The sequence below is a fragment of the Amphiura filiformis genome, chromosome 2, assembly GCF_039555335.1.
Source record: "Amphiura filiformis chromosome 2, Afil_fr2py, whole genome shotgun sequence".
Taxonomy (NCBI): Eukaryota; Metazoa; Echinodermata; class Ophiuroidea; order Amphilepidida; family Amphiuridae; genus Amphiura; species Amphiura filiformis.
Window position 1 is genome coordinate 36,025,332 of NC_092629.1, and position 26,622 is coordinate 36,051,953.

Consider the following 26,622-nt stretch of genomic DNA (forward strand, 5'->3'; position numbering starts at 1 on the left):
TACATAGTCTAATTTAGATGAGTATGGGTCTGGTAATAACTTTCACGAAGTCCTCCAAATACTCAGAAAAAGCCAAAACACTGATATAAGAATTCTTACAGTATGAACTTAGGTACAACACTTTTCTTTAAACAAAAACACATGATTGATTGATTTGTTTGTTCGCAAACCTTTTCTCCACATCGACGACGCGCTGCCGCTAGCAACCAGCAGCCGATCCATTTCAAATGTTTGTAAACACAAAATCTACCTAAAATACACTTAAATTACAGTGTTGTAACATTTAACAGAAGATGGATAAACCTCAGATAATACTTCACGCCCAGAAGTCTGTAAATTTTACACTCTTCGACTGTAAATGGATCCCATCCAGTGCCCGTTTTGTGGCACTCGGAAATCACCCGAGAAAAACTGGTGCACTTCATGTGTATGAAATGTCACATAGCAAGGATGGCAAAGCAGAAATGAAACTTCTGCATGAGGTATGCTTTTGTAATGGCAGTGTAAAGCTGAATTTATACTCCATCGCTGAGCGACGAGTGATTGGTTTCTAGCCATTGAATGTCATGAGGTAGCGCACATTTTGTTGCATCGATAAAAGCGCGCTACCTCGTTGGTTTAATACCAATCGATCGTTGCTCAGCAATGGAGTACAAATTCAACTTAAAAGCATGCTACTTACCATTGCTTTTGACTAGTAAATTCAGAAGCCTAGTATTAGTAACTAAGCCAGGGATTTTCGGGCGAGCTCGCGGGTACCCGCCCGAGATTACATTACCCGGGCAGGAAATACCCTGCCTGGCACACCGACATCGCCTGGCTAATAATTACTTTGTCAGCAGAGATACTAACATAAATACCCGGGATCGATATCCACGTGAATTTGCTATGCACGAGTTTGATATGAGAAGGAAATCTTTGGATACGGTACCGGTGTAGAAAATGATGAATATCTCCCGTAAATGATTTCGTAAAACCAGATGTGGTTCCTTGCACATGAATATATATTTTGAACAGATATGATAGTTGTTGGCTTGCGTCTTGAGACAGTAGCTTGCGTCTTGAGTCAAAAACTGACAATATTTCTGATTTATATGTGCCGAATTATATAGCGCAGTGTATAGGCCAGTCGTGGAAGTAGTCTAAAAGAATATGACCTATGGTGTACGGTACTATGCTCGACTGACACACAGCGAGGTCAGTCACCGAGCTAATCGGGGCTATTGTCAGTAGCCTTAGTCAGATGTCCTTCGGACTATTATGCGACTCAAAACTAGTAAACAGGTCGATACAAAATGGCCAATTTTGGCGGTGGATTCAACCTACCATGGCGATTTCTGCCATGAAGATATCGGGGCGATGACAGAGGTAGAAATAAGGAACCATTTCCTGATAGCCATCCGGGCTATCTAGCCATTTTTTCTGATAGCCCTGAAGGAAATTCAATAGCCCTGAAAAAAGACATTGTTTTTGCACAATTCAAACCAATCGTTTGTTCAAATATTCAGTTATTAGTGAGTAACCCTTACCCCCCATAATCAGGGGTAGCACTAGGTTTTAAAACCAGGGTTCTCAGAACCCTGAACCCCCTGAAAGTGTTAAAATATGCTCAAATCCTAAAATGAAGGGTTCTTAATCTCGAATCTGTCAAGTATTGAATGTACCGTTTTAATTAATTGGTATCAGATTTTGTGATTTTGGTTACAATGACGTGTTACCGGTATAGATTCATGGTATAGTTAAAGCCCGGCAAAAAATGTGCTGATCTCGCGTTTCACGCCACGATTCTCGCCTGTAACCAACTATCTCGCTTTTAAGAAAGTTCCCAAGCAGTTTACTTACTATAAAAGTGTTGCTTTATGCCATAAAAGTTCGCGAATTCCACAAAATGCAGTAAACTTGCAAAGTGCAGAATTCAACACCATTGGCACCACATGGAACCCATGCATTTCTCAATAAAAATGACATTTCATTGCAAATGAGTTCAAGTTTAGGCCAAATATTATGATATTTATTGAATTACTGGAGTATGATGACTATAAAACATAATTCAAGGGCAACTTTTTGTCATTTTTTTGCTTCTACGGCCGATCATTGTGTCGTATTTCACCGATGGCATATCTCTACACACCACCCACAAAGCATTTCTCTCCGATCCCTAGGATTAGAAAATTTTCCAACTCATGTACGTGTCATCATTCAGCACTGCAATAGCAGTGGTTCTAGACAATATCGCAATCTGTGTAATTATGCCGGCGGAGTGTATTTTATTTCTATTTTTAAATTATGTTACAATGATACGGTGACTTCACTTCAACAAATGTCGTTACATTGCATTTTATGTTACATAATTTCTGGGCAGGCCGTAAATATTGGAGATCGAAGCTTTTATTTTTCTTTCACATGTTTTCATTTTTCTGCGCGCATGAAAACCCCTGTAGCCCGACGGGCTACATGGAGATAAAACCCAATAGCCCGACAGAAAACCTAATAGCCATGGCTATCGGGCTATCGCTTATTTCGATCCCTCGCGATGACACTGTGCCTGGGTGCTCGAAATTTAAAAAAAAAAATAATATATTTTTTTTGTAAGTTATTTTGTAGTGTCCCTGGACCTAGACCTAAATGCTGGGATCATTCATGGTTGACCTAAAAATAAAAAATAAATGATGTTTTGTGTTTTTAATATGAAAATTTATTGATCATTTGTATTCATTATACTCTATTAATAGGGTGGTCACATGAAAATTTCAAACCCACCCCTGGAATTACTTTTTCTGTCAGGATTGTTCCTTCTGCAAAATGATTTAAAAAACCTTTTGAATCAACTCAATCGGACAATCCGTTGGCGTTGCGAAGATACAGTCTTTTAAAGATTCACAAAATCGGCCATTTTTACCCCATTTTTAGGAAAATCCTGATTTTGTCATAAATTTGCATATTCATGAAGCGATAATTGTGGGAATAAAGCCAAAGAAGGCATGCGATGTATTGTTTTTGTTTATTTAATGTCCATTTATGCAAATATTAAAAATCCAGTATCATAATTGCTGTATTTGCTTCTTTACAACATTTTTAAAATGGCTGAAATCACAAAAATAACTCTTTTGCCAGGACTTTTAAGGTAAATATGTGTGATTTTCACCATTGAGGGCGCTATTATGTGCCAATTATGACCTTCAAAGGCTTGTATTTCCTAAACTACACAACCAAATTGTCTGATTTTTGCACAAGATTTTGCTCTGAGGGTCTAGACTGTAAAACTGAATATAGCATAATTGTACATCTTTGGGAAAATAGTTTTATTTGATGACAAAATTTATTTTGTGCGTAACTTTTTATGCGTGACCGCACAAAAATGCTATATTCACCTTCATTACGAGCAGAAAATTTTCGATCTAATTAGGTAGCCGGGTTTGCACAGAAGTTACTAGGAGACAAATTATATGGAATTCAAAATGCCCAAAAGTTTTCCAACTGCTGCAGAATCTGTTACAATTTCCACCATACATTTGTGTATGTAGGCAGGGGTACACACAATAGCTAGCATTGTGGCCACCCTACTATTAATTAATGATATCAAAATGCATTCAAATTCAATGCATTTTGATATCATTAATAAAGTATGACATGAAAACAAAGTTAATTTTCATATTAAAGGTCCGTAACCCGATCGACAACATCATCCCTCCCCCCCGATTTTTGTCATTGTTAATGAGTTTTTGGTATCACAAAATAGATCGTATTTTTCTCATTACTATCCTGAAATCTGACGCTCCAAGTTGATGTATTTCCGGAGAAATCGGAGAATTCACACAAAAATAGCTTCCTTGGTGGCTACCAATTTCTTGAATTCTGGACAGGCTTATCGTAGATAATTATAGTCTCCTCAATGGTTTCGCGTCATTCACATTGTGTGAAAAAAGCGAACCACACTAACTGCTGAAGAGACTTCAGATCGACAACTATAAAGTTCTAAAAAATCCAAGATGGTGGTAGCGGGCTGATTAACGCAGTTGGTTAGTGCGCTATGCTTTTATGCAACTTATGCAAGAGGTACCCGGTTCAATACTCGGGGTGGCAGGTTTCTTTTTCTTCTCCATTTTTAACCCAAACTTTTTTACATTCATTTGAAATGTAGGCCTACATATTGCAAGGGGAAATATATTTTGTTTTTTGTTTTTTCTGAATCGGTACGAAAAAGATTTAAAAACGAAAATTTTCCGTTCAATACAGGCATTTGCAGCATTGTCGTACAGGGCATTTCTGTTTTGCTTTCAATATTGGCTATTGCCATTATGCCATAATTTATACACAAAAATCTATCATGAACGATATTAAGACAAGCATAAAAACACCGGTTATGGGGAGTGGTATATGAAAATATCAACCTTAATGGGACTCATTGGACCAATTATGCAACAATTTCTATGTTTGTACTAGGTGACTTCTACAAATTCATACAAATGTAACCAAAGGCTTGGGGATTGCATTTTAACTGCCACTTAATGGAGGAAGAGGCTTACGCATCATACACTGGAACATGGAAACATTACAAACTAGCACACGAGATCAATTTAATGATGCTGAATCGATATTCTTAAGCGCAAGCCTGTTCCTCTGTTTGTATGATTATATTAGGCTGGCGGGTAAGCATCATTAATTGATCTCGTACACTGGTATATAATGTGTTGTTTGTACTGTTCAACTTTGACTGCTCATATCCATAAGTACCAGACTTGAGTCCTGTTTATCAGGGACAGCTTAGTGGTAGAGCGCTCGCCCGACATGCGAGAGGTCTGGGGTTCAAGTCCCCGCACAGGCAGGTATGTCCGGAGTTTTTACTCTGGTATATCTTCCTATCCATGTTATGTTTCCATTTGTAAATTCATGTTTAAATGTGCTAGTGTGCGATGCGTAATTCTTCTTTCCCCTGTATGCCACTAATGTTTCGGAGTTGAGTTTCCTCAGTCAGAAAGTAAACCATTTCGGGGACTGATTTTGGTGTACATGTACATGTCTATAATGTGGGTGAGCAGTTAGGCTCACTGATAAATAAAGATGTCTTGACAAATTATGTAGATCTAGGTACGGTAATGATATTATTATTTATTGCGTATTTCCTCACGTACATACAATCAGACATTTACAGAAAATAAAGTATTATATAAATTTAAAAGTTATATCATATGAAAATACAATCCATGAACCCATGTTGTGGGATGCACAGCAATATTTCCCTACCCACAAAATAGCCCCACCTCTTGATATATGGATATGTGCAGTCAGTGGGTGAAATATGATGATCAAATATCACTGTGTGTGGGGTGTCTGTTGGTCAAGAAAATGAATTTCTTTTTCCTGCTAATGCAGAATACGCCAAATTAGTGTTTTATGACCTTTGACATTCTTTTGTCGCGAGCAACAAGTCTTTCAATTTGTGTGAGTGTCCTTTATTATGTATACTTCAGTGGTCATGAAAGGATTCAAAAGATAACCTCTGCCCCAATAATCCCGAGCTAGTTAGTCATTTATCTATTGGTCGTTATATGACTATCATTTGAAGACTGACTTCTTAATATGATACATCCTCCGGAGAGCTGCTCCGGAGGATGTATAAGAGCTCAGTCTTCAAATGTTAGTCATATGACGACTAATATAGATAAATGGCTAACTATCATTTTTAAGACATGAGTTTGGCAGTCTAGCTAGCATGTAGTTTATATATTATTTTGATTTCAAACAAATCTACTAGGTGCAATATAACAGGCCTAAATATTGATCAACAGTACATATTTTAATTTAGAGGTTTAAACCTTTGATCTCAACACAAAAATTTGCGTACCTGGAATTTTCAGTCGACACTTCGACTTTCATCAGCAGACTGGCAACTCAATTCAGAGGTCAGCGACCTTTCGGACACTTGACCCCAAAATCGGGTCATACACTCTATATTTTATTTGAATACAAATGTGCCTAGCATAAATGAAGACATTAACATTGACCTAATTTTGTTGTATTGCAACTTGATTCAAGTATACAGGGGGTGCAGGTGGAATTCACCTCTCCCCCATTAATCAGTAAAAAGATTTGCTTTTCCTCACACTCTCTGCAAAAGACTGGGTCAGTACCATCACATTTTTGTTCACATAATTTCATAGCCAAAACATGTTTACATACGTACAATAGGCCTAATTAGCTAGAAAACGTTTATTCAATTTGGGATATTTCTCTGTATCAGAAGTTCAGAAGTGTAAATTAGTATAAAAAACTTTTCAGGATGTCAACAATTTTCAAACAATTGTAGAATTTTCAAAATTAGGGTCGGTATTCTTTTATACATGTATATAACTTCATTCCAGATTGTCAAGATTAAGGTAGATTTTTGTTTGTTTTGCATGGGGGAAGCAAAGTGAAGGGGGGAGGGAGCAAAATCAACAATTTTTGCTCAAACTTGCTGCAAAAAGTGGAAATTTTTGTAATGTTGGGTCTGTATTATGGAAACTGGGGGAAAGAGTTCTGACTGAGGGCATTTCCCCCCTCCATGCTCCCCTGGCGCCGCCACTGGTCGAGGACAAGCAATCAGGTTTTTATTTTTCTTTGTCTGTTTTGAATATGTTTTAGGCAGAGAAGAGAGAAGCTTTTAGATGTGGTACATTTGGAGCATCAAGCCTTCAACAGAGACACCTTGCAACAGGCGACTTTGATGGGAATATGAGAATATGGTAAATACAATACATAACTGTACAGAATTTTTTTTTTAGTACAGCTGCTAAGCTGAATCATTGTCCACTTTGTGATTAAACCATGAGAGCGTTCATGCATTGCATGAAGTACATGGTCTAATGTTTAATTTTAAGATGTGGAGGTATATTTGACTCCTAGTGACCTCTAGAGGTCACAAAAGGTCACACAGGGATAAACATTTGAAAATGTTCCAATCTTGTCACCATACACCAAATTATTTGTCTGATCACATTATCATCACAAGGATCTCACAAATGTATCGTTTGTGCTATCTGTGATATATCGTTACAGACAGTACAGTGAGTAAAAATTTCAACTTGATCCAATTTTGACAAAAGTGGTGGCAAAATTGCTCGTTTAGCTGACAGGAAATGTGACCTCTAGTGGTCACTAGGGGTCAAATCCTAAATGACTCCAAAGCCCTCCATATCTTAAAATAAACTTTGGATCATGTACTTCATGTGTGGAAACTATCATGCTTGTATCAAGAAGTGCATAATTGTAACTAATTTGGGAGCTTAGCAGCTGAACTAATTTGCTAATCTAGGCATTATAACTGTTATTATATACTTCATTAATATATTCTTGTTTATTGATTGGTTAAAAGTGGATCACATGACCCAAAACAGTTCTATTATCAGTACTCCTATCCGTAAATAGTACCTTCAATGTCCCGGATGATGAGCCGTCTCCAAGTTGTGTATAGTACTTTTGATGTCGTCTTCTGCATGTGCGCATCTGATGCAACGATACAGTTCACACGTGCACAATTGCCACTTCAGCCCAACAAATGCCAGTTATATGCTAACCTTCATGCTATGGCATCACAATTTCTTTATTTCAGTCACTTTTTAAAAACTATGTGGGCATTAATAAAAGGGGGCATTTATCAGAGAGAATGTGGTACATTACATCATGTAGGTATAGGTACATGTAATAACACTGACAAAACTGGAGAGTAAATTGTCACTGGGTCTGCCATTCCCAGGGAGGGTCACAAAATGAATGTAACTGCCAATCTCCAATGTGTGTATACCATGACGCAAACCCAATGTAATGAACATCAACTGGCAGTGGATTGGGGTCCTGCCACTCCACCAAGCTCTCTGTGTCCTGGTTCTTGCCAACACGAATCAAGCCGCTGTCCCACGTAATCCAAAATCGACGGTAATGCTGGTCACTTAATTCTAGGTTAGGAACTGCTTGGTTGAATGCATTACTACAACCCTTGCATTGACGAACAAAAATATCAGCTCCACCATTGCCGCCTATATCTATAACAAATTGGAATATATATAATATATATATATGCAGTCTGCACAATAAAATAACAGTCAGTTAAGGGGGTACTACACCCCTGGCCAATTTTGGCCTATTTTTGCATTTTCCTCAAAAATCATAGCACATTGGTGACAAGTAAGATATGTATATTATAGGGGCATGGACTACAACCACTGCATTGAAAATTCAGCAACTCAAGGCAAGTAGTTATTGATTTATTAATCAAATATTGGTTTTCCCTCATTTTTGACTGTAACTCCACAACTGTTGTCTGTGCTGAAATAAAATTTTCAGTGCAGTAGTTGTAGTCCTTGCCCCTATAATACATATCTTACTTGTCACCAATGCGCTATAATTATTGAGAAAATGCAAAAATAGGGACAAAATTGAGCAGGGGTGTAGTACCCCCTTCCCGGGACCCCCTTAACATGCTCAAACGCTGATGAGCTGTGTAAATGACAAATATGAAAGATAAAGCAGACATGTACACATATACCACAGAAATTTTGTACAAATTAGCGTAAATCAAGCGGGAGGTAGACGGTTATTGGGGGAGATGAAATGAGCTTTGAAATATTCAGTCTTTATCATTTTGTTTACTTTTATGGCCTGGCTGGGGGGGGCACTTCAATATGAAATGGATATAGGTGTAGGGCTGGCATTCTTGCAGGGGTATTTGGTGAGAGCAAAATGTAAAAAATATGGGGTCATTGGGTGAGAGCATGATTTTTGGCATTCGGTGAGAGCAAAATGTAAAAAATATGGGGTCATTGGGTGAAGCATGATTTTTGGCATTTGGTGAGAGCAAAATGTAAAAAATATGGGGTCATTGGATAAGAACATGACTTTTTAAATGGAACCTTTGGGTGAGAGCCGAAACAGCGCCACAGAAACCTCGAACATCAAATTTCTAGTTCTAAAATGGCTTCAAATTTCTTTGTTTTTTCAAAGTAAGTAACATAATCAGTGATAAATGAAAGGACTGAGAGGACTGTTAAATATCAAAAATATCAATTTTTAATAATTTGCCATAAAATGTGTATTATATTGTGAATTTCAAAAAATCAAAAATTATTTGATATCAGAAGGACATTCTTCGTATTCAGAATGCAATTCCATATGTCTGATGTGCTCTCATCAATGAGTCATCATGTCCCACAAAATATACTGTCCAAAGATCATACCCCAGCCATTAATTGTTTTTTTTTTTTTTAAATGTTGCAAATTTCAATTGGGAGAGAATTAAACATAACTTTGATATTGTATCTTGTAGACATTGCAGCTAATCAATAACTTCTCAACACGTTCATGCATTTTGTTGGATTTAGTTATATTTCTAAGTAGTAGTTTTGCAATTTAATACATACAAGCTGGAGATCAATGCAATATGCACTGGGTAGATTTCAAATTTACACTCCCCTGTGTAAAAGATCATTATTGTGTCTTCCATGGGGTGTGGATTTCAACTAGAATAGCCAGTCCAATTACTAATTTATTGAAATAGTAATAATTAATTAATTCTCACAAATTAATTTCAATACTATGATGTGTCATCATGTGTTAAGTTCCCACCAGTATGGAGAATCAATGCCCCAATTAATTGCCCTTCAAGTAGTTCTTCATTGAGCAATTTGTATTGTCACGTCTGTTTATATTACTAATATTGTGGACATGTTCATAATGCATAATTGACGCATGTGCGCTGTTTGGTGATGTCATGCAATTTACATGATTGATGAGTTGTCCTTGCAAATTATCAATATCAAAACATCGAGCATGTGATTTGCATGCATGTCAGGAAAAAAGTGAAATTTGTTACAAATATTCTCTTTTGTCTTTTTCATGATAATTCCATCAATTCATCATCATCATCATCAGTCGGCTGCGGAGCAGGCGACTACAAGCTTTCTCCAACTAATGCGATCTTGGGCAAGCGTTTAAACAATTTTGTTTGGCTGCAGCATCCTTCAGTATCTCCCAGGAGGTGCTGGACATACTGTAAGTACAGTGTGCTTGCGTCAGTCCCGGTTTCCTCTTCCCATGTGGTGGAATATAAAGCGCATATTCTTTCACAGGCTCGCCATCTTCAAGACGCAGTATATGGCCGAGAAATTTGAGTTGATGAATCTTGACTCTGGCAACCAGTGGAGTGGTGTTGGTCAGGTTGTAGATGGTTTCATTTGGAATCCGATCCACACGCTTGATGTTTAACATGACTCTGTAGCAAGATGTTGCAAATGCATTGATCTTGTTTTCCATGTCCATCAATTAAGTTCTACAAATTGATTAAAAGTGATACAAGAAATGTAGGACTTGGCCCTGGGGACTTGGCTAAATAATGACCCACTCTCAGTCTCAGCAGGGTGCACTCATCACCTGTGCAGGGACTGTCTTTTGGAATTTGCAGAAGAGCTAAAAATCACTCTCCTATATCAGATTTAAGGAGAGCAGTAGAGAGTGATTGCTCTCGCTCTCCTCTAAAGGCAGTGACTGCCTCAGGGACTGCCTCAATGTGCCCCGGGCATCACCCTTAGGGGGCGCCAAATTGACCAATTCAGGATCGATTCTGCGCCCCCTCCAAGCGATGAAAGTCTAATTTTCAGTGCATTTCAGCACAAAATCAATTGAAAGAACATTTTAAGACCGATATTCAACTTCTAGTAACCAAAATTAATTAGTGTTAGGCCTTATTTGTCCAAAATTTTGCGTGCTCCGCACCCAATTGTTTCAACCATTGGGGCGGGGGCCATTATGTATCCTTAGCACTGGGTGCCACAACCCCTACACCACTGCCCACGTCTAAGATATTCTCAGGTGGGGGGTAGGGGTGCCAATTTTGTTTCTTGCCCCGGGCGCTACCAACTCTAGTTACGCCACTGTCGGTGCCCTCCATATGATGACCCACGCTACGCCCACTGACTTGCCCCACCTTCCTAATACACTACCGATTATAGCAAATACACTAATAATACGCTTACCAATAACATACATAGGGTCAGGATCTACCACTCTGTTTTCAGGTGATAACACTACAAATGCATCAGATATCGTTTTCACACTGAATTCTATGCGTGTTGTCCCATGTGGGAGTCTGGGGTGTAGGAATTGAACACAGTTTGCATTGGGAGAAATAAAGTTGCAACCTGCATGAAACAAACAGGGAAACAAAAGTATTGTTAGTTCTGTTTACTTCAGGCCTCGAAATAAGGAGGGCCCTCGGCCCCAGAACATCAGTGAGGGCCCGCAAAAGGTACATCCAGCGGGCCCAAATGGCCCACAAAAAATTACCATTTTTCTCACTTTTTTGTAGGGTTCATACATGTAGGTTAAAACCAATGGCCAAAATTCAGGCCCACCAAAAATTGTGAGGGCCCTCAAACATTTTAGATCGGGAGCCCAAATGGCCCTCAGTAATTCTGGCTTATTTCGAGGCCTGGTTTACTGTACTATTCATTCATTCACTTGTATTGCATCTGTTTCAGGCATTTTATTCAGTTTATGCATTTCATTTGTTTCATTTTATTTATTCATAACTGTAAATTTTGACCAGTCATAGTAGAAATTTAACTCCTATATCGATGAGGTGCAAATGATGCTGTGGGTTTAGTAGTATGTAGTGCGAGTCTCATTGATTGATTGGTGATGCAGATTGAGTAACATGTGTCTCATTGAATGATTGACTGATTGATTGATGCATGTGCTTTGACTGCATGCTCCTATTAAACTGTGCCCAGTCATAGTAGTAATATTCAACTCCTATTTGAGGCACAATTAGTGATGTGGACTCAATAGTGTGAGTCTGATTGATTGATTGGTTGATTGATTGATTGATTGATGCATGGATTGGATTTTACTGTATCTGTACACTTTGATCAGTCATAATAGAAATATTCAACTCCTATTTGAGGCACAAGTGATGTGGGCTCAGTAGCGTGAGTCTGATTGATTGAATGATTGATTGATTGATTGATTGGTTGATTTTATGTGTTTTATGTTTGATGTGTTTTACTGTATCTGTAAACTTTGACCAATCATAATATTCAACTCCTATTTGAGGCACAAGTGATGTGAGTTGAGTAACATGAGTGTTATTGATTGCATGATTGTTTGATTGGTACATTGATTGATTGATGCATATAGATTTTACTGTACCTGTAAACTTTGACCAGTCATAGTAGTAATATTCAACTCCTATTTGAGGCACAAGTGATGCAGGTTGAGTAGTGTGAGTCTCGCTGTTGAGATCACAAACTTTTGAATCTGGTGAGTAGTTGAATGATACACACAGCTCGTCTCCAGTACACTTGCCAGCACATTGTAGGATGTTTCTGGTTGTCAAACTTGTAATCTCATGACCTTCAACAAAAAAGAAAAAGAAGCTTGAATTCTACACAGTGCAGGGGTGTCTAATTCTTCCAGTATTCGTTGCCAAGGGGAGGGAATTATTTTAGTATTTACCCTGTTGGGAAAGAATTTTGTGTTTGGGTACTTCCTGCAGGATTAAAGTTGGGGAAGAATCATAGGCGTAGATCCCGGGAGGATGGGGGGGGATAAATCCCCCCAATATTTTGCCACATGGGGGATGGTCCATACAATCATTCCCCCAATGTTGCCGCCCGTATGTGGGTTTCTGTCCAAATTAACCTCATATTTGGCCATTTTATCCCCCAAATTGCAAATTTGTGCGCACTTCGCGCGCATTTATTCCACTTTTGCACCATTTTTCATCAATTTAGCTTCAAAATGACAAAAATTTTTGCACGCTTCGCATTTCCCAGATTATTTCACCATTCGCCTGATAAACTTCAATTGCTTGTTTTGCGTTATCGTCTATAACGTTGTACCAATAACGCTTTCAATTTGTACCATAAACTTATTCTGTGCTCAAAAGGTGCTGGATTCCTTATACTTTCAAGAATTTTTTTCAACCCCATCCCCCACGTGTCAAACAGAAATCTACACCACTGGGAAGAATGTAGCCATGGTGCAGTCAAATAAGGGAATAATTTAGATTTTCTGGAAGAATAGGCACCTCTGACACAATATTGAATGTTATGGTTTAAAAATATGTGACCAGCTGCTCCCACGAAATGAGCGTTAACTCTCTCCGCGCTGGTGTCGACTGCAGACGACAAGTTTAAAAACAATAAAAAATTCAAAAATTTCAGAATTGTAAATTTTCATGACCATATTTGGAATCATCATGAAAAATGCATCAAAATGAGTACAAACAAGCCTATTCAGTGGTTCTTAAAATAGTTCTTGATATTTTGAGAAAATATCTCAAAACTTGGGACTTTTTATAATATGGATAGCACGAAGAGCATTAAGTTGCATGTTGGAAGTTTTGAGATGTTCCAACTGTTGAGTTGAGTTCCTGTTCTTTGCTTGATGACACCTGTATTGGCAGTGGTACATAATCTTTTGTGCATGGGGACACAAAGGACATACCACTGACTATACAGTTGTCTTCAAACAAAAAACAGCAACTTAGCAATTGGAAGGTCTTGAAACTCCCAACATGCAACTTTACGCTCATTTTGTGGGAACTTTTATATACTGGTTGTTATTACCTTGCAAGATGTGATCCGGAGTTCCTGTATTATAATATCCATTGTTTGGGAGAATGGTAGCTAAGGTGGTGTCTGTACAAGCCAGGATTAATGATGAACAATTCAACAACATAAAGTAGGCCAAAACCAGAGCTGACAATGTAGTGCTGCTGAAATGATGCATTGTGTGTTGCCACATGCTCACTGAAGTTGAGGAATTCATACAATGGTCAAGACATGTGTTGATGATACTTGCTTGAGAAAAAGACCCAGCTCAAAATTGGATGTTCTCTTCCATTCAAATCAATATGAATCAAGAAATTCAACAAAATCCATTAAAGCAAATGCTTTTTAAAGAACGGAGTGCAGAGTTCAGTACCTGCCGATTTATCCACTGTCCGTCGATCTTTCTGTCATACTGGTTAAAAATATGAACACATATTAGGTCACCCTGCTAAATAATGCACATTGCTGTCAATAACACACAATGCTTTTGTCCACTGATGGTTTTTCGCATGAAATGGTCAAGAAATCAAACGAAAGAAGCATTTAAGCAATCTATCCATATGCATGTATGCTGGACGATAATGTGCGTGTTATTTTCATTAAAAACAAAAGTCATTACCGATCGAATTTGCAAATGACTGACAGGACTTGCAGCTTAGATGAAGAGTTCAGATCAGAAAATATATCTTACCCTTCCCAGAATCCTTTTCAATGTGATACATCACATCATTTCATCAAATAACACTCCCATTTCATTGGTAGGCTATAGATAAAGGTGTTTTCATTTTGAGAATGGACTGCCTAAACATGGGTTGATACTTGATATTCAGGAAATACACATATTTTGCCAGATCTGGATACATATGGTCTGTTCATTAGGGTACATTTTATCAACCCATGTTGCACTAGATAGCAAATCAGTACAGAAAATTGAAATTTAATGGAAGAAATGCATTATGGGAAGGGTAAGATACCTTCTCTGATGAGTTCAGATGTAAAATGTGATGACATGTTGCTGCCTTGTGTCGTGTCACTTGTATCTGTATTTCTACTGATCATGTTTGTGTTTGACAATCAACTCCCTACAACCTGTGATCTGTTAGTAGTGCATAAAACAATGGTTGATTCATCTGGTTCCTTCATCAGAGAAAAGGAATCGCAGAAAATGGTGACAAGTTATGGTACTTTGATTTTACAAGGCAAATAGCAACTTATTTATAGACATGTTTGACTTTAACATTGCCTTCAGGTAATAAAGTTTCCAATTGAAGACCTCAATAAAATAACTTTTGAGATGGTTTTACTGCTGCATTCAGAAATTTCAGTCATCAGGACAAATCGTAAACAAATCATTCTGAGTTTTATTGACAGGTGACGTCAGACGCAAACTCAGTCTCTGATTATAGTGTACATAAGGCAGCCTTTGGCTATACAACATGTTGCATCTGAATTCTTCAGATCATATGTAAATTTAATCTAACAGTGTGTTAATCAATGAATCAATACTAATAATTGTAATTATACATTAATAATGTGCATCAGGACTATTACATACGGTCATTTTCACAATCAATGCTGTAACTTTTGTTTCCTAGGAGGCTGGGAGTCAATATTTCAAACTGCGTATATGTGACCTGCTCCCACAAAATGAGCGTAAAGTTGCAAGTTGGGAGTTTCAAGATGTTCCAACTGTTGGGTTGTTCTTCTTTGTTTGAAGACACCTGTATTTGCAGTGATATGTCCTTTGTGAATGGGGACAGAAAAGTTTTGAGATATTTTCTCAAAATATCAAGAGCTATCTTCTAACCACTGGACTGAAATTTTTATAACTTCAAAGAGAATACATAATTTTATATTGATCAAACTTAGGGTAAAATTGTACATAGTATGAGACTTTAATTAATTAATTATGTTAATTGCTGGCAGGATCAATACATCAAGGCCAAACCAAGTATTCCCTACATAATGCATGAAATAACAAGTTCAAACCAACTACAGTATTCCCTAAATAATGCTTGAAGTCCAAACCAAGTACAGTAGGCCTATTCCCTAAACAATGCTTGGAAGTCCAAACCAAGTACAGTATCAAATAAGAAGTCACAGGTTTTACAACATAATTCTTTCTCTATGTCAAACATATCTACAATCTTGGAAATATGTCTTGGAACTCTTTTGTGTCAAGAATGGAAAACTGACACACCCTCTCCCCTGCAATATTGGGAAATGCCAATGTCTTCAGCAGTTGTCCAAAGTGTTCCAATCCAACTTTGATTGATGGGGAGAGGGGAAGAGTAAATCATTGTTATAGATGTCATGTTTGTTTATAAACAAAATATACGTCATTTCCATGATCATTGCAAATTCTGAACTGAATTACGACAATGCGTAATATAAAATGTGTGCGCCTACTGCCAGGCAATGATGTCAGAAGTCAACTCATCTATATGGAATCAGAATAAAACAATACATTAAAATTAATAGTACAAACAAGTTTGATACTGGATCAGTGGTTCTCAACATTATATTTTGAGAAAAATGTATCTAAAAACTTATGTTTTGTGATATTGTGGATCCAAAACAATAGAAATAAAGGGTTCAAATGACCCTTTAGCAACCTCTAAATTGTATTTTTGTGTGCCAAAAGCTAAAAGAATGCACCTATGACCCATAGCGCAAGTTAGCACTACCCCTGCATGCTGGGGTGCAGTTTTGAACCGCCTCTTAAAAAGGGGTATTCAGTATAGGCCTATTTTTATGTTATACTTTTCTTTTTCTTTTTAAGCTGCAAAGTTTGTTCAAGCCCCAGGATCCAGCATTGTGGTTCAAGAATCACCCTTCTTTCTGACAGGGACACATTTTCCACGCTGCATAATTGATTAATCTATTTTGTTTCTTCCATTTTTCTAGGGATTTGGAGAATACAGAACTTCCATTGTATTCTGTGAAAGGTCATGATGAGATCATTAATAGCATAGATGGCATAGGAGGCCTGGGCATTGGTGAAGGGCACCGGAAATTGTCACTGGCAGCAGAGATGGTAAGATTTATATTCAAGCAGTGACTAGCCAAGGGTTGGCAAAGTGGGGCAATCCCCAGTGAGAACTCTTGTCCCCTTCTTGCCCCACCCCCTTCCTGTTGGATGCTGGCAACCTTGGTATTTAAAAATTGTAAGCCTTTTTTGTTCTTTTTAGCCCAATTTTGTGACCATTTTTGTAACTTTTTCCTCTGGAGAGTTGCCTTGCCCGCTTTGTCTCTCTTTGCCCCCCCCCTCTGAAAATGTCCTGGCTATGCTATTGTATTTCAAGTCTATTACAGCAATACTTAAATAGTCAATAAAGGGTCTAATCCTCAACATGTTTCTGCAGATTACTATTCTCGACTGCAGACAACAAGTTCCAATTTTATTTAGGATAAGAATGTCAGAATTGTATATTTTCATGACCATATTTGGAATCTACATTGAAAAATACATTAAAACAAGTGCAAACAAGCCTAGTGTTGGTTCAGTGGTTATTGAGATAAGTTCTTGACATTTTGAGAAAATATCTTCAAACTTGGGAGTTTTTATGTTGAAGCGTATGGCTAGCACACAGTGCATTAACATGCTCTTTGCAGTGAAGTCATTTGTCACATCATAGCGGACCAAAATGACACTCACCAAAAAGACAGTTGGATGAGAGCAAATAGAGACAGCTATTTATAAGGGAATATCCCATTACTCAAAAGGGTCATGTAGTAGTCCAAAAAGGTTTAAAGTTATGGTTTAGGGCATTTGGGGAGGCACAGGTTAGTGTAGTGGTATTTTCACTTGCTTCTCACCACTGTGGCCCAGGTTCAATTCTCCCATTGCCACGTGTGAGTTTTGTTGCCAATCCATGCTCGTCCTCGCAGGTTTTTCTCAGGGTGCTCCAGTTTTCATCCTGCTTCTAAAATTGGACCTCTTCCCATATCCCTGTCATATTTGGTTGGTATCCCTTGAATTCAGTGGCCTCTGAGCACTATTGCTTCAGCCGAATGTTGCCTGGCTTCAGCCAAATGTTATAAACAGGGGTGTGACAGTTCAGCTTTTAGCTGATTTCAGCTATTTTATTGCCAAATTTTACATGTTTTCTTTTATTTTCAGCCCATATTTGGCGTTTTTACCCCAATTTTACACTGTTTTTCAGCTGTTTTAGTAATTGTCCTCTTTTTTGTCTGAGGCTTCTCACACCCCTGTTTTTTAGATTAGGGTTAGGGATAAGGGTTAGCATTAAGGTAAAGGTTACTATTAAGAATAGACTTACGGTCAGGGTTAGGATTCAGGCAAAGTTATATTATAGGTTAAGGTGGAAGTTTAGGGTTAGGGTAAGGATTACATTGTAGGTCATATAGTTTTGAGATATTTTCTCAAAATACCGAGAACTATCTCAAGAACCACTGAACCAATATTAGGCTTGTTTGCACTCATTTTGATATGGGATTGCAGCTTGTTGCACAGAATACTGATTCCAAACATGGTCATGCGAATTTACAAGTCCGAAATGTTTGAATTAAAAAAAATTAAACTTGTCGCCTGCAGTCGTCACCCGTCTGAAGTGAGTTAATAATATGTTGATGTTTTTTTCTGTAACAACCAGGTTCCGTCAAAGTCTGGGATCCAAGACAGAAGGAATCTCCTGTAGCATGTATGAGTCCTGCTGAAGGGGAAGCCAAGAGAGATTGCTGGAGTGTTGCATTTGGTAAGTTTCTAATTTAAAGTTAGCAACTATTTTAAACTGTTGCGATTTGGTAGTTCACAGCATCTTGCGAATGGTAGTGAGCTTTGGCAAAAATTGCATTGATCATTTCATAGCAAGTGTGTAGAAGAATTCAAATATCACATATATACTTTTCTAGGTACTGTGGTTCTTGATTTAAGTTGTAAAGAAGGCTGAAACAACAGTTTTGTAAAATGTACACAACTCATTAACAACAATGAATCAAGCAAGTTTTCAAAGTGTGATTTGTAGAATGAACTTTTGCAAAACATGAAAGTGTTATTTTCAATAATATATTGATTAAGATAATAAAATTGATTTTTTTTTTGGCTGATTTGACCAACAATACATTGTGTACCCTTAATGCCTTGAATTTTTTAATTTGTAACTTTTTTAGTTTTTGGTATTTTTGCCAAATGGAAAAATCCTGGTTTTAACCTGTGGCAAAAACCTGTGAACCTGGTTGGAAAAACCACTAGCCTTTAGACTCAGCTATAAAATCTCTTTAGTGTTTTGTGTATTCATATGTTGATTTCATGATGAAAACATATTTTCATAACTAAACTCTAAAACATGCTTAGAATTTAGATGTGTTTCATTCCCCGTTCGTCTTCTACTGAAATTTCTAGCTTAAATCAATCACTTAAACCCTAATTTGATATGTTGTGTATAAGGTAGGGACTGAGTCCCGGGAAGTTTTTGTTTTAAGTTTTTTCGGTTTTGTAGTGTCCCTGGACCAGACCTAAATGCTAGGATCATTCATGGTTGACCTAAAAAAAAATATAAAAAAAATTCAAGATGTTTTGTATTTTTAATATGAAAATTGATACTTTGTATTCATGTCATACTCTATTAACGATTTCAAAATGCATTCAATTCAATGCAAAAAAAATATATATTTTTTTTAAATAAATACGGGTACCCGGGCACAAAATTACCCGAAAATCCCAACCCTAGTTGTGTACACTCTTTTTACACGTTACACGTAAGTGCTGTCAAACAATTGCAAGGGGTATCATATTTGAACTACCACTGTTAATTAGGGCTGAACCAACTATCGGTTATCGCATCGGTACCGATATGTGTATCATTGGTAACATATCGGATCTGTATATTGTTTTAAAAAAAGAAAAACTATTTATAATTCAATATTGGAAAGTGGAGAAATACTGCTAAGTTGAAAAAAAAAAAAAATTACCCAAAGCGGGATCAAGTTGTATGTATTAATTAATGTTGCTTCTTTTGACCAGCCAGGAAGGGACACATTGAATTAGTATGCATTGCTAGCTGTTCAATAGAAGCAAGAGTAATTAAGGTGGTACTTACACCCCTGTCCAATTTTGTGCCTATTTTTGCATTTTCCTAAAAAATTATAGCGCATTAGTGACAAGTAAGATATGTATATTATATAGGTATGCTAGGTGAATTCAAATTTGCCATCAAACTGCATCATTTTACATATCAAATTAAAGCCCTTGAGTAAAGAAAGCCAAAACTGAAAACATTTTTGTCATAGCACTTTCCGTAACAAAGTTACATCTTGTCAAAGATTGACTTTCATCAAAAAGATTCTGCAAGCAAAATTCCCCAAAACGGCTTTCAGGGGTGTTTCTAGATCTTAGTCTCATGGCGATAGCAGCTTTTTTTAATGGAACTGCTATCAAAATCCTCTAAAATTCCATGCGACTTGATTATCACCATAAAAATCATATATTTGGGTCAAGTGAAGTATAGAAAACATATTTATGTAGGTTTCCTTCACCGAAAAAACAAAAAAAAAAATTCAAATTTCTATGTAAATATGCATTGTGTTTGGGCCCCGGTCTCGGTAATTTCGCTGACTAGTAAATGTGTTAACTAAGGTTTGCCTGGGATACCTATATTATATGGGCAAGGATTACAACTACTGCACTGAAAATTTTATTTCAGCACAGACAACAGTTGTGGAGTTTCAGTCAAAAATGAGGGAAAACCAATATGTGACATGATCAAGGGGAATGAGTCACATGTCGGCCCTGGTCGAAAATGAGTTTTACACATGTTTCTAAAGAGGACATTTAGAGCTTTCAGAAACTGAAAACCCCATGTTGATACGACTGTTATTTGTGAATTAATCAATTTATCAATCGCTGAAAACAATATAAAACAAAAGAATTTTAACACTTTCTTTGCCAATATCTCAAAATCAATATTAGCGACATCCGACTCATTTCCCTTGATCGTATCACATATTTGATCAATAAATCAATAACTACTTGTCTTGAGTCACTGAAATTCCAGCGTAGTAACTGGATTTGTTGCCCCTATAATATTAATATTCATAACTTTTGTTACCAGTGTTTTATTAGTTTTTGAGAAAAATGCAAAAATAGTAACAAATTTATCAAGGGGTGTAGTACCACCTTAAACTACACATTTCCCCAACTTTGACAAAAAATATTTTGACCAAAATACATAAGTCATTTTGGTTCAGCAAAAGCAATGAACTAGTCACTTTTAATCAATGTTATTGTTTTTTCCAAATAGGTCATGCTCATAATCAGGTAGATAGGTGTGTTTCAGCCGGATATGACAATGGAGACATAAAGCTGTTTGATCTCAGGAACATGTCTTTAAGATGGGAAACTAATGTTAAGAATGGAGTAAGTATAGTTAGTACACATGATGATTGTGCTAATTAAGGATCACACCACTAAATCAAGTTCCTATTCTTTTATATGTTAAAAGGTACCCAAGAAATCATCATTTTCTCATGGTTATAATGTCATTGTTCATTCAAAACACCAAAAGTGTATGATATTTTCTACCCTAGAACCAGCATTTTTTTGGTAGTTGAGCAGCTCAATTTTTTCGCAGTGGTGCATCTAACATGATGTAAGCTCAGCACCTCTATGACGTTGTGACATCAGTTGGTCCATGGAACCAATAAACCAGAATTGTAGTATTTTTCATCTTTTTATGCTCAGATGATGAGAACAACATCCACAGAGCACAGCTATCACCAAAAAATTGGCATATCAGCCTTCATTTCAAACTTTTTTTTTCCAATTTAATGCACCTGGTATGGTCAGCGAATACTAGTTCTTATTTCTTCAGTCAGATAGGGTTGGACCCGATTTAGTGGTATGATCTCATTACATGTGAATTCAAACTTCCTTCAAATGCTCTGAGTGAATGGGCCCTTAATTTGCATGACCAGAGAGAGGCAGTCAGATTGGCCATGCAATTTTGCAATAATGACATGTCAGTTTTAACTTACTTCATGCAATACCAGTGTTATCATTTATGACAATATTTCATATTTGCATTTTGTTAAGTTTGGATATAACCTTGATTCGCAAAAATAAAACCCTTGTGAATATTGCCAATTAACATCAATGCAACCCCTTGCCAGGTGGACAAGTGCATTCATTGAACATTTATGGGAGCTTGTGTGGGACAGTGGGAATATACTATGGTCCTGGTGGGATGGGGGTACTCAGTACAAATAACCATATGGGGACGTGCCAAAAACATGGGTAGCATTTTCAGCCTTTTGGTATATCAATGACTCCTTCATCATTTTGGTATATGGATGGGTCCTTCTTTCAAAATTTTCTCGATTTTTTTTCAGAAAATAGCCTAATTTTGCCTCACTGTAGACAACATTTTTGAAATCTCCCTAAAATTTGGAAGAAAAATTGTAAAAATTAAGATAATTTGTGTCAAAATTGGCCAAAAAATTTTGAATTTTTTTACATCGATGGGATCAAATTTCTTGCAAAATTGGTATATTGATGGGTCCCCTTTCAAATTCTCAGCGGCACACCCCTACGCAAACCAAACTTGAGTACCCCCCTCCCCAGGGCTATGGTATGGGTTAAAGGGGTATCGTCTATCCCATCCTTAATTTTTTTGGTATGTTCTTTTGTAATACTCTTATCCAGTTCTGGTAATGTAAACAAAAATCCAGAAGATTTACATCGCTGTATATTGCAGATGACATGCCTATTATAACCATGTGTATATTTTTGTCTTTGATTTATCAGGTGTGCTGTGTTGAATTTGATCGTAAAGATATCAACATGAATAAGCTAGTAGCCACAACACTAGAATCCAGATTCCATGTGTTTGATCTCAGGACGCAGCATCCAGAAAAAGGATTTGCAAAGCTCTCTGAAAAGGTAAATAGAAAGCAATCTAATATTATAGCCAGAATTAACCACTCAGGTATAAAAGTGATTCAGGGACCAGCTCTTCTAAGCACAGTACCCTGATCATGCAGCCTATATATAGAATGACCATCATAGCCAAAATCAGCTCCTCAAGTTCTAGTATGATTAACCGAAATTTATTATCTATATCGAGAGAACTGAACAGCATAAAGTGTGTTTATAGTTGCAGCAGATGTATGGTACTTTGGCATATAAATTCTGTATGGTTAGAAATTGTCCGGAAACTCTTCACTATAAACACCTACCATGTATCAATAGCCTTCTAAACAGATGGATATTGGGGCACTATAATTAGTCTGTGCTATAACTATATTACCCATAGGGAGAAAACTACTGGGTATACCAAACTCTCACAGACACCAGAGTGGTAACTCACCACTTCACGCCTTTGTTGCTCTGCTTGCAGTTTCGGCGCTTGTCCCTCTTGATCACGACTCATCGTTTCACGGCTCAATGTTACCGCTACGCTACCCATTCCTCCTTCGATCACAAGTAGTCTTTGACAAAGACTAGGAACACTTCCCTTCCGGCAATACCATACTAAATTTATCCTTGATAAATTTAGTATGGTATTGCCGGAAGGGAAGTCGTGCATTTTAACACCGCGCTTTTCAGTTATGACCTCAGTACAGCTCAACTTACCGTACTTTGCCTAACCAGACAGTCCATGCCAAAATTGTTACTACACCTTTACATTTCATCGAATCTCTTTTTGATGTCTGTCATTTTGAACATCACACTTGAAAGATGTATGCTATGTAGAAACTTTATTTTGCAATTTCATAATTTGCATATTATTAGCATATTTGCAAGAAAAAACATGAAAATCAATAAATACCTATATTTTTGACAATTTCCATAAAGTTGTGTTTCTTCTTTCATTAAAAAGAGTGCTCGATCCTGTGAAGGAGAGCGTGTACATAACATTAAAAGAAACAAATTTACTTCATAAAAGAAACAAATTTACTCCATGTTCACTACGATTCGTTTCGCCCGAAGGCTCCTCAATTTCAATATTTTATTAGAAATTAAGCATGTAGGCCGTTTGTTATGACTTGATGAATGAAGGTGTTAAAACAGATTTTGATATTTTTGCTTATTTTTCCTTTTTTGCCCCAAAATGTGTAAAAATCAACATTTTTTTGGATGACCTATATTTTCTTTGAATATTTATCAAATTTCTTAATTTAGGTATAATACAGTGCAGAAAAAGATGTCAAAAAATCTGTTAAAACAGATTTCCAATAAATTGTTCCATTTTCCATTTTGGGTTAAATACTCAATTTTCATGCGGGATATTTGAAACATAAAATGAAAACATGTCCATTGCACTTTTTCCTCAAGATGTACTATTATAATATCAAGGTTACGGATATATTATAATCCCTTCTTATCTTCACTGATCCATCAGATACCTATTGTTAATGTTATGAATGATCAATGAAAAGGTTCAGAACTGGGCTACTAATGGTCTGTCAAGTATCTATAGTTATTTTCATGACTGTGTCAACTCAAAAAATCATGCAAGGTCGAATGTAGGATAAGTATGATCAGTTGAGCTGTATACATTTTGAGGTCATTCAACACTTGTGGGATAAGGTGTGTGGTAAATTTGATTCACTCATAGGCGTAGATCCCGGGAGATGGGGGATAAATCCTCCCCCCCCCGCCCAATATTTTGCCAGGGGTGATGGTCCATACAATCATCCCCCCCCCATGTTGAGGCCTGTATGTGGGTTTCTGACCAAATTAACCATATATTTGGCCATTTTAGTCCAAAAAGTGCATATTTTTGCACGAATTTATTCCACATATTTCATCAGTTTAGCTTCAAAATGGCAAACATTTTTATTTGTACAATATACTTATTCTGTCACCAAAAAGTGCTGCAGTCACTATACTTCAAGAAATTTTTTCCAACCCCATCCCCCCAATGTCAAAAAGAAATCTACGCCACTGGATTCACTATAAACAGCACAAGTTGCAGTATATATATATGTAAGAAATGTTGTAACGATTTGCTTAAAACTCAATTACTGGTGAGTTGTGAGTGACGAGATGCAAATGCTACATGTTTTGTCACCAGTTTTAAAACACAATTATTGTTTGTCTTGTTGCAGTCACATGATTCCACAGTGTGGTTAGGAAGACACCTACCTCAGAATAGAGATGTGTTTATGACCCTTGGAGGAGCCGGCTCATTACATCTATGGAAATAGTAAGTCTGTAATAATTATTAAGCCAAATAATGTTTTTGTGCGTGTTGCCCGTAAATGGGAAAAATCAGGAGGGCAGTTGGTCGGCTAATTTTCGTTATTTTTTTCCTCTGAAGTTTTGACAACCCTGAAGAATAATACTGCATCTCTGGCTGAATGTAATCAGGCGGTTAATAATTGACAGTTTTGCTAATTTATTTGTTGGATTGGACTTTTTAGACAATTCTGTCAATAAATTTTCAAATGATTTTGACATTTCCTTTTTTTTTTAATTATGAGAAGCAAAAACATGTTTAATAATGCCCCATAGGATAGTACAGCTACACATATTTCCAGTGTGGTTTCCACAATTAACCTTGTTTTTGTTCACACCATCTAAATGAAACTCATCTCTCGGGCGTTAAATTTTACTTGGGTAATGAAAAAATATGAACTTTCTTCCGATACCAATATCTCTGTTTTTATGAAGACAAATTTTGGGATGAGGCTGTTGATCAGGGTACGCCTTGTTAAGCACAGCTATAATTTTATAATGCTCTTTTTCTTATCACAGCGAGTATCCAGATAAACGAGTTATGAAGGATTCCAACGACGTAGACATGGGAGTAGCAGGGACAGTGTCATTACTTCAAAACATCACACTATCTACCCAACCTATCGGAGGATTTGATTGGCACCCTGACAAGTCTGGCTTGTGTGTATGCTCATCTTATGATCAGAATATCAGAGTACTTATTGTCACCAAACTTGCAAGATTATAGCCCCCAGGACGCATAATTTCTTTCTGCAACCATAATGGGCGCATGCGATAACACATAGTACATACATGTAATTATAGGCCTATGAGGCTAGATATAACACGAGTTTATTACTATTATTATTTCCTCTTACTTAATAAAATAAAAAGAAATCGGTAGAATTAAAATTCTACAACGGTTTACCTGGCTGGGGTTCGAACCCACAATCTATGTACCCATAGTCTAATGCTTACACGACTGTGCTATGATTTGTTGTGCCAGAAAGGTGTTTGTTTATGATACTCATTGATTACGGAATAAAGTGCATACACACAATATACTATTACTAGTATATTAGTACTAATAAATACGAATATAACCCTAACCCTAATCCCTAACCTAACCCTTACCCTAACACTAACCCTAAACCCTAACCCTAACCCCTAACCCTAACCCCTAACCCTTACCCCCACCCTAACCATAAGACCCTAACCCTATTAGACCCTAACCCTGACAATAATGAACCAGTGCCTCGGATTATGCGGTTAGTGATATATTGCGGCCCATTATGGTTGCAGAAAGAAATTAAGCCCCCAGGACAAGAACAGTTATGTTCAGAGTGCAAAATATTATTGGACCCCAAATAGATCCCTGTGGAACACCAGGAACTTATTCTCTTAACGTCTTGGCGATTCATTGTAATCCAGACAGCAGAGTTATTTGTGTATGCCCACCTTTTGAGACAATGAGTGTTGGACCCAAAATAGAACCCTGTGGAACACCAAAGATTTTATCTTGGAGAAACTTACCTCAGAATAGAGACTTTTGAGACAATCACAAGGTTCAGTTAAGAAGTGGATGTACAGTACTGTGTTTGTCATCCGCAGAGCACAGTTGCTGTATTGAGCTATTCCAGTTGAAATCTATACACCCCCTTTGGAAGACATGCCCTTAATCTCCCACACATGGGGTGTAGATTTCAAATGCAGTCAACCATTCAGGTAAACTCATACTCCCTGTGTGGAAGATTAAGGTCATGTCTTCCATAAGGGGTGTATGGATCTCAACTGGAAAAGCTCATTCAGCCCATTATAAGAGAGTCACTCACTCTACAGCAACCATACTGTGTGCAA

At 37.2% G+C, this 26,622-nt stretch overlaps 2 protein-coding genes across 2 annotated transcripts; one reads left to right on the plus strand and one right to left on the minus strand.

Moving 5' to 3' along the window:
• The first annotated feature begins 166 nt into the window (after positions 1-166).
• Positions 167-26,315, plus strand: LOC140146145 (dynein axonemal assembly factor 10-like). The gene is given in 9 exon segments (XM_072167905.1): positions 167-482; positions 6,625-6,725; positions 16,494-16,591; positions 16,594-16,623; positions 18,203-18,304; positions 20,849-20,964; positions 22,351-22,485; positions 24,657-24,754; positions 25,306-26,315. Coding segments are annotated over 9 exon segments (1,077 nt in total). The 5' UTR covers positions 167-293; the 3' UTR covers positions 25,514-26,315.
• On the minus strand, positions 6,720-14,142 carry LOC140146146 (uncharacterized). The gene is made up of 4 exons (XM_072167906.1): positions 13,602-14,142; positions 12,181-12,384; positions 11,007-11,171; positions 6,720-8,021 (listed from the first exon to the last, which is right to left on the minus strand). The coding sequence occupies exons 1-4, from the start codon at positions 13,801-13,803 to the stop codon at positions 7,714-7,716; spliced, it is 879 nt and encodes a 292-aa protein (XP_072024007.1). The 5' UTR covers positions 13,804-14,142; the 3' UTR covers positions 6,720-7,713.
• Positions 26,316-26,622: the final 307 nt, after the last annotated feature.

What these genes read in the sequence shown, in the direction of transcription:
- LOC140146146 (XM_072167906.1), bottom strand. Translation starts at nt 13,803, where the DNA reads ATGAATTCCTCAACTTCAGTGAGCATGTGGCAACACACAATGCATCAT. An exon ending in TGACTGGTCAAAGTTTACAG is followed by an intron (nt 11,172 to 12,180) that starts GTACAGTAAAAT and finishes TGTTTCATGCAG; the next exon opens with GTTGCAACTTTATTTCTCCC. An exon ending in TGACCCTATGTATGTTATTG is followed by an intron (nt 8,022 to 11,006) that starts GTAAGCGTATTA and finishes AATTTGTTATAG; the next exon opens with ATATAGGCGGCAATGGTGGA.